Source organism: Haliotis cracherodii, unplaced genomic scaffold, assembly GCF_022045235.1.
Source record: "Haliotis cracherodii isolate W230 unplaced genomic scaffold, xgHalCrac1.p SCAF_10, whole genome shotgun sequence".
Lineage (NCBI taxonomy): Eukaryota > Metazoa > Mollusca > Gastropoda > Lepetellida > Haliotidae > Haliotis > Haliotis cracherodii.
The window spans coordinates 14,383,113-14,398,930 of record NW_027266265.1 but is presented as its reverse complement, the minus strand read 5'-3'; the positions used below and the strand labels follow the sequence as shown (position 1 = coordinate 14,398,930).

General features: G+C 38.8%; 1 protein-coding gene across 3 annotated transcripts in view; it reads right to left on the bottom strand.

Moving 5' to 3' along the window:
* Nucleotides 1–329: 329 nt before the first annotated feature.
* LOC139454090 (C-Maf-inducing protein-like) overlaps nt 330–15,818 on the bottom strand; it is a 109,486-nt gene continuing 93,997 nt past the window's right edge. For 2 of the 3 annotated variants that reach the window (XM_071235587.1, XM_071235589.1), the window contains exons 17-19: nt 15,452–15,557; nt 14,584–14,654; nt 330–10,210 (exon numbers count right to left, since the gene is read on the bottom strand). In XM_071235587.1, the coding sequence (XP_071091688.1) occupies nt 10,157–10,210; nt 14,584–14,654; nt 15,452–15,557 (231 nt within the window). In that variant the 3' untranslated portion in view covers nt 330–10,156. The remainder of the gene's footprint in view (nt 10,211–14,583; nt 14,655–15,451; nt 15,558–15,818) is intronic. The other variant, XM_071235588.1, reaches the window with a different exon arrangement.

Genomic DNA, 15,818 nt, shown 5'->3' with positions numbered 1-15,818 from the left:
CTGAGTTCGGCGTTAAAGAACAAACAAATCTTATCTTATCTGGAGAAGACTAGGATCCAGGTTGGTCACGGTTGTCTTGAGGAACAGGTGCTCAGGATTTTGTGACTTGTTCTGAATAGTGCTCGTGCTTTCAGTTTTAGTTTTATGATTTGCAGGTTGCTGTGAGAAACCTAGAATGCTGCTGACTGGAGAGAGTATGAGTGTATAATAAAATTTCAGCTATTCACAAGTGAAGAAACCCGATGCAGCGTTCCATGAATCTTGATGGGACCACTGCCTAAATCTTGATACAGGGTATGCACAACAACTCTCATAATAACAAAGGCAGACTTTATTTTATGGTTTTATTCCGACATTTGACAGATGCTTGATCTGCATATAAAAGATGAGCACTAACGCGCTCAGCGACCACAGGCAACAACGCAAAGGGCAGACAACTCCATCACAAAAGCAAACAAACTGGAGAAGATACATATAAAAGGCAGGGACATACTGGGGGAAACATACGATAAGTAGAGATGTCAACAATTAAATGAAATCTTGAACCCTTGGTGCAGGACTCTGTTCCACAAAGTGATCTTTGTGCTACAAGTGTCATAAGTCAATGTTAAAGAATGTGAGTTTGATAGGTGTGGCGCAAAGATAGCATTGTGGAATGGGACCGGGTACACAGTTTGGGGATATGTAAGCATTTCGAGCTTATGTACTGAAAACTACCTCATATAACCAATGTTTGACCAAGCACCTTGGTGCTACAACTGTTGTTCCAAATAAAAGTATAAACGTTTCGACTCTTCACTTGCAACTGGCCCTGGCATATGAAAGAGCCTATCTAATATGCATGAGACTATAACCTGTGCTTTGTGCCTGACAAATGTTGGTAAGAAAGTAAACAGTTGTCCAGATTTATTATTACTAGTAACTTCGAAATATACTTCTCGAAAGAAGTTAAAGAAAGCCCGATTTTTTTCATATGGCTGTAGTTAATGTCATGGCTGGCGGTTATTGCAACATACAGCCTTCCAATTGTGGGTGTCCTTTAACTTATTTTGAGTAATATATATCAATGTTCTCAAAAGATCACACAGAAGGCAGGGTGTTTGGACTAACAGGGTCTGGATTTATGAGGTTTTACCTACTGGTCGTCACATCAATGTCACCCATATCCTTTGCTGCTTGTCTCTCTCAGAGCAACTGACCTGACTTGTCTTCATCATGTAGATACAAATACATATGGACGATACCACTGGGATACTTCAGGGGCTACTGCTTATCCTCCAGCAATTTCTACGTACAATTACATACGGGCCAAGTATTGTTGACGGGCCACGCCCACACTCATGAAGCCAATTGACAATGAACCTGTGTACTGATAGTTTTAATCATCAGACCTAGCTAGCAATTACCTGTTCCAAGGCCAGACTTTTCTGTTATTGATTTACACACTTTTTATTGTGAAAACTTTGGTCAGTGGGGAAATAAAATGCATTGGAGAGGAGTTAAATTCTTCTTTATAAATCTTGGCCTGCTTTGGGGTTATTCATAAATATTTTAGATGTAAAATCATCCAGCAGCATTACAATGTCATTTGCATTGTCAAAGTGATCTTGACTGTCAGAGGTATAAACCTTCTTTTTTTTTTGTCTTTCTGATTTGATTTCTTTTTCTTTTTTGAATTTTCTATTTTTAAGGTCGGAAAATTCGTAAACCGAGCAAAGAAATATGTAAGATCTAAACCATCTATTTGACAGTAACTTCATATGAAGCTTCAGGGAACAAGTTCAGTCGTATCCCAATTCAATTGAACTTGCAAGATTTGGCCCAGAAACACTGACCAATGATATGATATAGCAGTCAGACACTGACAGTAAAATAATTCATGTTTTATCAACCAGATGTAACAAGTTTTTCTGAGAGTGGGTGAGTTAAACAATACTTTTAACCATATTAAAGTCAATCATAGGACGTCAGCTTAATGTCGGAGATTGTCAAAAAGATATTGATTTAACTGTTTTGTAATAATAATCTGGGCAAAACTGAGATTTGAACCAAGACCAGGGCATCCTGGCACCAAAGGGGAGTGAATACACAGCAAATAGAACCGCCACAGACCACTGGCCACCTGTACCAAGTATGTCTAGGTAAGTAGAAACAGTCAGAACTTCTAGTGCTAAAACAGTTCAATGCTCAAAGGGATGGTTGATTTCCTCAATATACGCTAAATCAGAACAATAATGGTTTTGATTGGTACTCAAACTGAAGTGATAAAAAATGTCATAAATATGTGCACACAATGTCATAAAATGAAATCCTGTCCTGCACTGGTAACTTATGTCATGTGATTAATATGCTTGGACACTGTAGTGTCATACGGAGTAGCTGTGGATGAAAGGTCGCACTTGTTTCACAAGTAGAGCATTTGTACAATGGATCAATGATAGAAGCCAATGTTGAAGACAGTTCTCATTATGATAATCATCAGCAAAAACAATTTGGTCCGTAGTTGTATTCATACTACCAAATCTTGAATTGTCTACAAGGACCAAGCAGAAATTTGATTTTCAAGATAAACATTCTTGAACATTAAAAGACAACTGACTATGCTCATAAAATAATACATAAAGACTGTTCAGTGTCAGAACAAAATACCAGAGCATTCAGATATTTCTCAGCATACACTGTAATGAGGTAAATAAAGACCAGTCTAATATGAATACAAACATGTACAAACCAAACTATTCATATTCGTACATAACATACATGAGCTAGAGAAGTTTTGAGATGCCCCCTCAGAGGAAGTGAGTCCACGAGCACCACCATGCAGGAATGGTGCTACTGGACCCACTAAATCAGATCTCACAATACAGGATATTGAAGGCCAGCTTCATCAATGGGGAATTTATGCAATACACCCAAAATACAGAAAACAAATAAATGCACATTTGACAACACAGCCCCCAACATCCTTCAACCAGTAAATGCCAGGTCTACAACAACATCAAGTACCTTTCAAAAACATTCATGTTACACTCCATTATGCCAGAGACTATTACAATGATACTCAGTTATTCAATAGACTTACATCTGGAATAGTTTTTCACTTCAAGGTCCAGAAATAGACACTTAACTTAAACCTGGCCATTCTTGTCTTAATTTATTGGTTCACACTTCCATCATTAAACGAAAAATATCAATGTGATTTTACATATTTTTCGTGTTTGACACATTCCTTTTTATATAATGAAATACACTATTTTCTGAATGAACATGCATACATTCACTTTTGTTTGTTTGTCGTTTAACACTGTACAGACAATATTCCAGCTATATCATGGCAGTCTGTAAATAATCAAATATGGACCTGACAAACCAGTGATTGACATGTACATCAATCCACGCATTTAGGATACAATGACATGCAATCTACCAAGTAACCAAGTCTAACCATCCAATCCATATAGTCGTCTCTTACAACAAGCATAGATTGATAGAGTTTACTTTTGAAGGAAATTACGATATTGTCATTATGAGGTTGAAATTAGATATGAAGAATAATATTGCTTTCCTTCATTCAATAAGCAATTGTTGATAGTATGAGCACAATCCATAATATCCAGGAACGACAACATGAATTCAGCCAGTTTATGCATTACTGGATCATATTTTAATCCCCGAACAGATTCCAGGTTCGAATAGATCCCAGTGACATAAGCATGTAAAAGGCGACTAAACGGTTGTCAGGCTCGGTGACATGGTTAGATCTTGTACCCCAATGACAAGGATCGTTGTTAATAGATTTGTATGGCCCAGACATGATTATTTTCAGGATGCCATCACAGAGTTGGAATACTGTTGACTGCACTGTCAAACAACAAGCAAATCCTACCTGGAGGTTGCTATTCTACGTAACTCCACTCACACTTGGTACTACTGGCATCATGGACGACCACATCAACTCACACAGCACTGAGGCTTATACACTCTTTCATGGCACATAACTTAGTAGCACTATTAATCAGCTAAAATCACAGAGTTTCACACTTAAAGCTGCACAGCTGAGGATACTGGTAACCATGGTAACAAAGGCTAAGACTAAGACATTGTAGAAAGGGTAAAGTGTAACAGTGAATATGCTATAACTGTCAGTGTTTTTGCATTGATATTGATCAGAATTCAGTCAACAGGCCTTAAATTTATAAAAGGGTGTCATGCAAATTAGTCCCTCCATGACTGAAAACAATAACCATTAATTCAGGATGCCAGCATGGCTATCTACTGACAAAAATCTGACTGGTTCTTTTCTGAGCACTTCTTTCACATGAATAATCAAATGACTTAAAAACCGGTTATTTTTTCATATACTTCATAATAAATCAACTAAAATCATAATAAAACAATCATGGAACAATTACAGACTGCAACAACACAACAGTAATACGGTTTTGTCAAACATATAACAAACGAAATAAAAAAGATTCACAAACCAACCAACTTTCAAATATCTAACAAACCAAAGAGTACGACTCCTCTAACAGCTGTCTTGTCTGTTGAACTTTCTGTTTAATGTTAACTGTTCCTGTTGTCACTAATGAGTCCAAAAACAATCACATCTTGTGATGCTGCAATTGCTATTCTCACAATTTAAACCAGATCAGTTCATTTTCTTGTTTACCAGACCACCAAATAAAGTATAAAAATTATAACATAATGCTGTGTTTGATATGAAATGAGTTATTAAACAATGACCTGAAATTTTGCTAAATCTTTTAAAAAAGGGAAATTAACCTCAAATCAAAGTACCGCGGTAGAGATAATTTATGGATAACAACTTTTTTTATTTACTTTAAAGGCAAGGCTGACAACAGTATAAGGATCTATACCGAAATGTCGCTTTTAATGAAAATAAAGAAGTCATTATCCATAAATTATCTCTACTATGTCTTCAGTCAACTTCTAAGTAATGCCTCTCGAACAATTTAACCTCAAATGAACAGAAACATTTGAATTTTTTCCTTCCACTTGTCATATTGACCAGATAATCCCTGAAACTGAAATTAAACTGGTCTGGTATAAACAATGAAAGCGATCCTTGATGGTCGGTACTGAACAGGGCCCCATAATTGATAGAGTCAGTGAGCAGGGTTTTTAGTCAGTCACTAAGGTTTGTAACCCTTGGAAATTTTAATACTTTGTGCCTTTTTATGGAAGATAGGCCAATACTTCAGCTGACATTTTCGGGTCAGTCAAAAACATGAGTGAGTGAGTAGGTATGGTTTCACGCCGCTTTAAGCAATATTCCAGCAATATCACGGCTGGGGACACCAGAAATGGGCTTCACACATTGTACCCATGTCGGGAATCGGCCCCGGGTCTTCATCATGACAAGAAAACGCTTTAACCACTAGGCTACCCAACCGCCCCATTAAATGCATGATCTGTTAAATTGCACACAGCAGAAACAGCTTTCATGTTTTATCCTAAACATCAAAGTAGGGTCCATTTCTTTTAATATTTTCTGTGTATGAATATTCTTTCCCTCGGACATGACATTCATCATATTATCCCTGATCAACAGGGTTTCAAAGTCAGTGTGCACTGAACAAACTTTTACATGCAAACATCCCAAAAAGCAGTGAGTGGATTCTGTACCACAGCACATCTGCAAGGAACCGGCCATTTTATCCTTTTGATCCTCACAGACCCTCAGTTATTATTTTTTCAATTCATTTTTACCTGACCAGGCACTTTTATCAGCATTTATGAAGATTTCTGTTATTTTTTGTTCTTTTGGGGGGTATAAATGGAGCCAAAAAAAAAATTAATATTTTTTATTTCGGAAACAAATTGTCTCATAGCCAAAAGTAATTGGTAATGAAATGTCAGTTCCTGATAAATAGCGTTCAGTACCCTCTTGTTGAACTCGGAAGAGTGGGAAGAGAATAAGATTACTTCCAGTGTCGTACATGAACACTGATCTGCCTGGGGTCATAACCTGACGGCACTGCCTGTGACGTTTCTTACTTGAGCCACAATTAACAAGCAACCCTGTAATCAAATACTGGATCTGAACAGCACTGTCAAAACAAAAATTACACAAACCAAAACCTGATCATGTTGTTGCTACAGACAAACTGTACTCTGTTAACATCAAAGTATATGATCATTGAACAAAACAGTACAGGCTGGAGAACACAACTGTAAATATTTGTCTTTGCCCACATAGGGAAAAAAATTAATAAAACAACTGAGAACAATTAATTATTTTGGTGAGAGCATCAACAGCTCCAGATAAAGAAAGATAAAGCCTGTTGTGATTAGTTTGGTTTACTGCTGCTAAGCAATACCCAGCAATAACACACTGGGGGGACTTGAACCCAGGTCTTTGGCATGGGCAGCAAATGATCTAACCACTAGGCTACCCCAAATAAATAAAAATAGCTAACAAAATAATTTCCAAAGTGTAGTGGTTTATAAAGACTGCTTAGCGAAAAGAAAATGTAGAAAAACAACAAGCAGATTTTTTAGGAAGCATGTTAAATTGTATCCATAGTTGGCTGAAGATGATTTCCCAAACTATGTACTATAAATTTATGGACCACTCCATTTTTTCATATTAACTATAGTAATGCGAAAGAATTGGGTGGTCCTAAACATCTTTGAGTAGTATAGCTGTGGCAATTGCATTGGGACAGTCTTGCCTGAGCATATATGTATGGAAACAGACATTTTCAGTAACAGTTCAGCATCAGTAAGCTTCCAGGTTGCTAGGGGCAGAAACCCTCCATCAAAAGTTATATTATGTTAAGAAAGGGACAAATGCAAAACTTTCATTCGATCATGCCAAGAACATTTGTATCTCTTTCACTAAACACAGCACCTGTCAGAAACAAAGACTTAATGAAAAACATCGAACGAATCAAATTCACGAGTGACTAATGGCTGACAACATGACACTGCAAAGCAAGCTGCACACTTTCCACAAATGCGATCTCTTCCAGTTCCTACTGATCAGGCACAATACAATGTCTGCAGATGTTTTCACGCCTTCTGTAACTAACCCTCTAATAATGCTGGACTTGCATATGATACTGTCTTCCGATAAGAATATTCTCGCAAAGCTGTCAGCAGCATTGCAGCAATATCAAGACCTAGACCAAGTTGATGCAACATTTCACAATATTTCAACAACATCAAGGCAGGATTATCTAGAAATGGCTTAACAATGCTGTACCCTTGTCGGAAAAGGAGATTAAGTGTTGAGCATGGTAAGCAAAGACATGAACGCCTACCTAGACCAACCTATCTTATTTCCAGTTGATGTATCAACATGTTTAATTACTGCAAACAATGTCCAGTTTATGTATTCCTATATTATTTAACTAGGAACCAATTGACATGATGTAGCTACACTTTCCATCAATCCCATTCCTTTCCAGATGAAAGCTTAAATATTTATTGCAAAAACAAACCAGGAGTTAGGGACCAGTCATTTATTATAGGGGGGTGTGATGAGAAAATTTTACAATATGATATAAAGTGCTTTTGCATGTTGTCTTTTCAGGGAGGGTACTGGAAAAAATGTGCAAGGACATTGTGAGGGTCATCCAAAAGTATGACAAGAATTATGGGAGGGTTAATATTTTCAGATCATTAGCTTTTCAAAAATCTCTGAACACGCCCACAGACCCCATCCCCCATAATAAATTACTGGTCCTTTGGTTTAAATAACCTTGTTTAGATACTGAAAAGCAACTGTAGCTAATCCTGAAGCCTTAACATAATTTAACCTAAATAAACCAATCACTGTATTTCATAGTGTCAGGAGGTATATATACTACTCAAAAGAAGTTAAGATCACCCGATTCTTTTATATTGGTAATGTTAATCTGTCATGGCATGAGAAATTAACTATTGTAATATGGAAGAATCAGGTGATCCTTAACTTCTTTTGAGTAGTATATAGAATTCCCTATTTCAATCCCCACTATTTCCACTTCCAACCCTGTTACAGTTTTATTCTAATCAGTGCCACAAACGCCTTGTTCTGCACCATGCTGCAATGTTGGTTAATACAAGATATCTCCCTGGACAGCTGCTGCAGATGGCAGGTATCAAGTTGCCATGACAACACAGTGCATTATGGTTAGATCATTCTGACCAGTAGGAACTAACATGGCTGTCCAGCACAAAATACATGGTGCACTGTACATCATGGCTTGCAAACTCTGGAATGTCCTGACAAATGCTACACATCACAACTCACATGTATGAATCATATGAACATTTTAAACAATTGATAATTATAATTAATACATAAATCACAGATATGGGTACAGTCTGATACACCAAAATACTACAGTATAAAATGGCGAAAATTCAAAATTGGCAAAATTAAAGCCAGACTTATGCAATTCACACAAACTTTTCACAATCATTCAATAACATAGCAAACACACCACATCCACTTAAAAAGATAAGACATTTCATTTATTCCTCAATCTTCTAATTCAAGAATCTTCTGGTAAAAAATACAAAGTTTCTCTTTTTCTCATCTCCTTCCTTCTTCCTTTTTCACATTGGGCACTCAGTTCTGAAGTCACATAACCATGGCAACGACTCATGTTTCCATGGTAACAGCAACTCGCGTTACCATAGTAACAATGACAAGCCATAAATATCTACACAGAGCTGTAATAAGTATGGCTGCCTCACGGCTTTGTAATAATACCTTCTGTTTTATCATCTTGAGGGTGTGTCACCTTATGTGTTGAAATTTTGGTTATTTCAAACCCTGCTGACTATGCTGTGTCTCGTCAGCAATCGAAAAGCATTCCGCTTTTGGAACAATATCACTGGACTGCATACCGACTTCTGGTGTAATGCTAAGTCTCTCATATAAACATACATGGGCCCACCCTCACACGCTATCAATTTGATTAATTAGACTGTGGGAGAGTTACACTGGGAGGTCCCATAAGGCTACTGGAATTATACAATGAATTATTGTCCATTTTTCCAGAAACTCTGGAATGACCGTATTATGAGAGTCAAGATCGGTAGAAAAAACAGCAAAATAGTTAGTAAAGTCAATACTGAATCTGTGGGTTGATTTCCAGTCCAAGGTCTAGGACAGTAAAACATCATAAGCTACCATTACTGGAAAGATGCTGTACTGTAGGGGATCAAGGAAAGTCACTTCAATCATATTCAACAGTGACCTGAACATTTTAGGACATGTTATTCTACAATCTTGAAATCTACACTGCTTATTTCCATTGCCACGATCTACCAACACTGCAGTGCTGCCCTCTACAGGCAGAATTTGTGAACACTAAGGGAAGGAATCCAACTCGTTTCCGATTCGTCCAACAGATGTCACTACACTGACCTTGTTCTCCCTTAGGTCATCAAAATGTCGCATAAAATATCCCACAATTTCAGCTGTTACAAAATATATGACGCTCTATGTACACAATCAGCTGACCAGATGAACACAAGATGACATACTGCACACAGAGTTTGGACAGGAGCACAGACAATTAGGAGACAACTATAGAACAGTATACACTCTGTTTTCACAGCAAGTGCACAATCAAATCCTTTCTCCATTATACTTCTTGTGCGGAAATAGGTCCAAACAAGCACACATGGCTTTGCCATTCATTGTTTTTGCTTGCAATGCTGAATCAAAGGACGATGGCTTTGACTAGCTTCCATCCTTCTTTTGCTTATTATCAATTCTCTAAATGATTCTTTTGCTGTACCAATCAAATCTGTTATTGACAGAAGCATTAATCATACACTCACATCCAGTGTTAATGCAGAAGCAGAAACAGCTGTTTCCTATGGGTTTTTTAAACGCCATTCAGCTTGCATGAAGATGAAGTGATTTCACTGACCAGCTCCTGATTAAGCTGTCGTCAATACTCATACTGAGATGACAGTGAACTACAATGCACCAAATCTTGACACATCTGTAGGACTGCTGTCATAAAGGATAGCAGTCTGCCGTCTGCCAGTGAGCAGACGGTCATGATTGTCTCTGTTACCAATCCTCAGTAGGCACAAACAAGGCTAGGACTAGTCCTCCAGTTGTCGGTTGAGGGAGATTGCTGACTTTATTAGCAACAGTTCAGGAAGTGGTGGGTTCCTATAGTCACCAGGCATCCGTGTACCGTACATCACACTCCTGTAGTGCTGGCAACTTCTCCTGGAACAAATAAAACCGTAATATCAATCCATACTTCACACAATCTCATTAAAATAGATACCTTACTCTGACACAATACCTCTGCGTGACAATCTTAGATCAGGTGAACTTTTTGATGAGCAATTCAGCAACAAGGCTTCTAATTTCTCTGCCCGAATAAGCTAAGCAATCAGACATGCAAAACACATTTCTTGAAAAACAAATGTGAAGCTTGAAAGTGAATAATTAATGTCACACCATTATTTACACTTGTCAGTTCTGAGAGCCATGGCTTTCTACTGCCAAACAGTAGTTCCATAGAAGGATGATTTGTTTTCTGTGCAGGTTTTATTTTGCTAAAATCAAAATTTCCAAATCAAAATGGAAAAGAAATGAAGTAGAATTGTTAAAAAAAGCTGACATCTGACTGGCTTAAGAACCCATGTATCCGTCATTATGATTGGGCAGTAAAGGGTTTGCTCTTGGTTTACCTGGCTCAAACTTCTGTGGAGATGCCGTATCTTCACATAGAGGTACTGTATTGGAGTAAAACTAACTGATTTTAATGAGATCGACTTTTGACATTTTCAACTCTCAGATGACTCTATAATCTTTCATTTTTATACCTCCTACAGTTTATGACAGAGACAATGTTTTGACTGGCTATGCCAATTGATAGTACTAACAGTGTCAGTGTTACGCACAGTGAGACGGGACATCAACTTCTCTTTGACACAAAACCTTTTACCTTTTGAAAACTACATATACACTTTCATTTTCCACCCAACTCATACAAAATATACATTGAAAAATATAACACTTGGATCCCCTTTCCTAAATTCCTAATTCCATCCTTTGATGGATGCATCTCACAAAAAACCCTGAAAGAACAGAAGCGGTTCTCTCAAGCAATGTTTAAATCACAATATTGGAAATTACAACCCCAATGTTCTCTCTATGAAATGCCTGATTATAAACAGAAATAGTGATACATTATTTTCTTAATCTTAATGTCAAAGTGTGGTTAGCTGCAACAGAAGCATCAAACTGATATGCACAGAGGTGAAACTTGATATGATCAAATCCAAAGCCAATTTCAATTCCAGAAAAACCACTTCAAGATAGTTTCCCCTTCAGCAAAAAGACTTGGTTCTGTCAAATTTTATTACTAAATGTAGTGAGTTTGCAAGCATTGCAAAGAACAAAGAGCAGATCAATGTCCGCATGGGAGCTTCCTTAGTCGTGCCTGGGAAGTAGAAAGGTCACAGTGACCTCCACTACAGAGGAAAAAACACCAACACAGGGTGACATTTTTGTCCAGTTGAATAATTGTTCATCCAGTTAATAACATAAATACAGACATATTCCATATCTCACAAAAAATGTCCATATTTTTCAGATTATCGTACTTATGTTATATCATAGGCTTGGGTGTAGGTAACTCTAGTTATTATCCGAAACTGGGTTCCACGGGAGATATTGCCAAAATGAATTGCATCACACTGTTTTGCAGCCCAATTGTGACAGCATCAGTAACCATGATGCCACAATCAAATGACATCGATTATCTGTCTGCCACTGAAGCTGGTTAGCTCTAATTTTACACTCAAGGCACTGGTTATTACTGTTTACACATGAAAAAAAGAATGATCTTGGATGCTACAAAGAATCTCACAAACATGTCTTTTCATAAAAAACATATCAACAACACTAGTTCATTAAAGTTTAAAACTCTTTATCAAGCTTTTACTTTATTAACTTTTATCAACTTGTGTTGCTAATATTTCATATCAAAAGACACTCAGGTGAGCTTCTCTGCATGTTACCAATACCCAAACACAAGGGCAGACAGTAGTGACTCCATTGCTGGTAGGACATCACATAAAATCCATCTGTGACGTCATGGACAATTGCTGACATTATCGTCAATTCATAACAACAATTTATTGATCGGATGACCGCTTCACTAACAATGAAAACAATAGAACAACTGCATGGTGTGGGCTGGAAAGGTGTCTCTAACAGAAGCACACCCTTCCCACCACATGTATCAGTGACAATTCTGGCTATACCAAATTAGGTGCCAGCTGAGCTAACCAGTATGTATCTATGTTCATCTCTGATCCCTAATGCAGTAAAACTAAGTCCAGGGCCCCGTTCCTCAAAGCGATCTTAGCGCTAAGGTGATCGTAAGTCCCATACTTTAACATACCGGTAGGCTTACGATCATTGTAGCGCTAAGATCGCTTTGAGGAACGGTGCCCAGTACCTTTAACTACTCTAAAATATGCATTTCCAGCTTGATAAATTCACTTCCATTTTGGAAAAATATACTAAATGCAAGGTTTGTTTTGATTAACCATTAATTCTTGATGGTACCAAGTTTGGCATACAATTGTGATGGTACCATGGGTTTGACTAACAACTGGGATGGTACCAAGGTGATGTCATACACATTTTCCAAAGTTCCAGTAAGTTGGAGAGTAAATGGTGGTTTCATGGTTCCTCCTAACTACGTGTTCTGTATTGAACCTCAACAAACATATTAATTGTTACAAATGCCCTAACCGAAAAAACACACTTCAATCGGTCACCACTGTGTGTGCAGTACGGTACATGCCATGCACACACGGTAACCAGCGGGTGATGACTTCTTTAAGTATCATACATGCCAGGGATGGTGGCCAACTGTGGTGACCTCTGTAAATATCATCTATGCCAGGCAGGCATGGTTGCCACTTGGTGGTAACCTCTTAAAGTACTGCCCATGCCAGGCAGACCCTGAGGCCACCTCATGGCAACCTCTTAGTATGATGCATGCATGATTGCCTCTTGGTGGTGGCCTCTGTAAGTATCATCTATGCCAGGCAGGCATGGTTGCCACTTGGTGGTGGCCTCTGTATGCATCATATATGCCAGGCAGGCATGGTTGCCACTTGGTGGTGACCTCTGTAAGTATCATGTAAGCCAGGCAGGCATGGTTGCCTCTTGGTGGTGGCCTCTGTAAGTATCATGTATGCCAGGCAGGCATGGTTGCCACTTGGTGGTGACCTCTGTAAGTATCATCTATGCCAGCCAGGCATGGTTGCCTCTTGGTGGTGGCCTCTGTAAGTATCATGTATGCCAGGCAGGCATGGTTGCCACTTGGTGGTGGCCTCTGTAAGTATCATCTATGCCAGGCAGGCATGGTTGCCACTTGGTGGTGGCCTCTGTAAGTATCAACTATGCCAGGCAGGCATGGTTGCCACTTGGTGGTGGCCTCTGTAAGTATCATGTAAGCTAGGCAGGCATGGTTGCCACTTGGTGGTGACCTCTGTAAGTATCATGTATGCCAGGCAGGCATGGTTGCCACTTGGTGGTGGCCTCTGTAAGTATCAACTATGCCAGGCAGGCATGGTTGCCACTTGGTGGTGGCCTCTGTAAGTATCAACTATGCCAAGCAGGCACGGTTGCCACTTGGTGGTGACCTCTGTAAGTATCATGTATGCCAGGCAGGCATGGTTGCCACTTGGTGGTGACCTCTGTAAGTATCATCTATGCCAGGCAGGCATGGTTGCCACTTGGTGGTGGCCTCTGTAAGTATCATCTATGCCAGGCAGGCATGGTTGCCACTTGGTGGTGGCCTCTGTAAGTATCATCTATGCCAGGCAGGCATGGTTGCCACTTGGTGGTGACCTCTGTAAGTATCATCTATGCCAGGCAGGCATGGTTGCCACTTGGTAGTGGCCTCTGTAAGTATCATCTATGCCAGGCAGGCATGGTTGCCACTTGGTGGTGGCCTCTGTAAGTATCATCTATGCCAGGCAGGCATGGTTGCCACTTGGTGGTGGCCTCTGTAAGTATAATCTATGCCAGGCAGGCATGGTTGCCACTTGGTGGTGACCTCTGTAAGTATCATGTATGCCAGGCAGGCATGAGTGCCACTTGGTGGTGACCTCTGTAAGTATCATGTATGCCAGGCAGGCATGGTTGCCACTTGGTGGTGGCCTCTGTAAGTATCATCTATGCCAGGCAGGCATGGTTGCCACTTGGTGGTGGCCTCTGTAAGTATGGTTCATGCTCGGCAAACATTGAGGCAACCAGATGCCAACCTTAACTTCTCATGACCAGTATCATTACCACAGGAATGTATTTCACTGATGTATTCCCCACACAAAAGAATATAATGAAAAGATTCATTTGGAGTTTTCTTGTTCATATGTAAATGTACAGTATGGAATTTCACTAAAATTGCCCATAAAAAGCCTTTCTGATACTCATCAATACAAGCGTAAATAAGGTGGGGGTTCTTAGGAATTGAATTTATGTGAGAAACATTTTCCAAAAGAGATGTTTTGTGAACGACTTGTTCAATAACTTGAAGCCATATAACCAATTACAGCTTAAACTCTCACCTTCAATCCTTCAAAGGTTAGAGCTGAAAGGCTTGTGCTATTTAAATTAAGTTTCCGTAAGTTCTTCAATGCTGAAATATAAAGGAAGAGTATTCATAATTCAGGTTTCTGGATTCCGATGGTAAATATAATTGCTACTGCTTCATCTTTCCATGTGCAACACCATAGCCAAAGCATAAAACTTCTTCTAGTCAGTTGTGCTATGCTAAGTCCATATGCCATGTCAAAAATATCCAGAAATGAAATACAAGACACTATTGAGAAAATTATTAAGAGAACTCAAATGTTTTGTCAGAGCCTTCCTTTTTAAGGAGAATGCTCCCCCTGAATACCAAAGTAGAATTAAAAAGGCAGTAACTAAAACATAAACTTATGTCTAATGTGATGGTGTAATCATAAAATATACTGCTCAAAAGAATTTTAGGACAACCAATTTTTTTTCATATGACAAAACTTAATCTGTAAAGGCCATAACAGGTTGAATATAGTCATGACAAGGTAGACACAATTTTATGGATAACAACTTCTTTAATACTGTAAAAAGTGACGTTTCAGTATAGATCCTAATAGCGTCGTCAAGCAAGTATAAGCATCTACACCGAAACATCACTTTTTACAGTATTAAAGAAGTCATTATCCATAAAATTGTGTCTACCTTGTCATCCGTCAACTTCTAGGTGATGCCTATCAAACTATTTAACTGTAGTTATGTAAAAGAATAAGGTGTTCTTTACCTTCTTTTGAGTAGTGTAAGCAGTTTCAAAACTGCCATGGTCCCATACAACATTTAATATATCAATCATTAAATTCAGAATGTTCAGAATGTCCAGAATATCCCCTACATTATCTATGTTAAGAGGTCGCCTACCTGACAATGAAACAAGTCCCTTATCAGTGACCGGGGTCTCACACAGGTTCAACACCTGCAGCTTGTGAAGGTGCTCCGAGATCAACTGCAGACCCACGTCACCAAACTGCAGACAGAAGATACTTTGTGTACTCAGAAGGGCTGTTATAATATGACCATAGTACTCAGTGTGAGTGAGTGAGTATGGTTTTAAGCCGCTTTTAGAAATATTCCAGCAATATCACGACGGGGCACACCCGAAATGGGCTTCACATATTGTAAACATGTCAGAAATCGAACCCAGGTCTTTGGCATAATGAGGGAACGCTTTAACCACTAGGCTACCTGACCGTCTTTTGTGTACTCAGAAGGGCTGTTACAATATCAC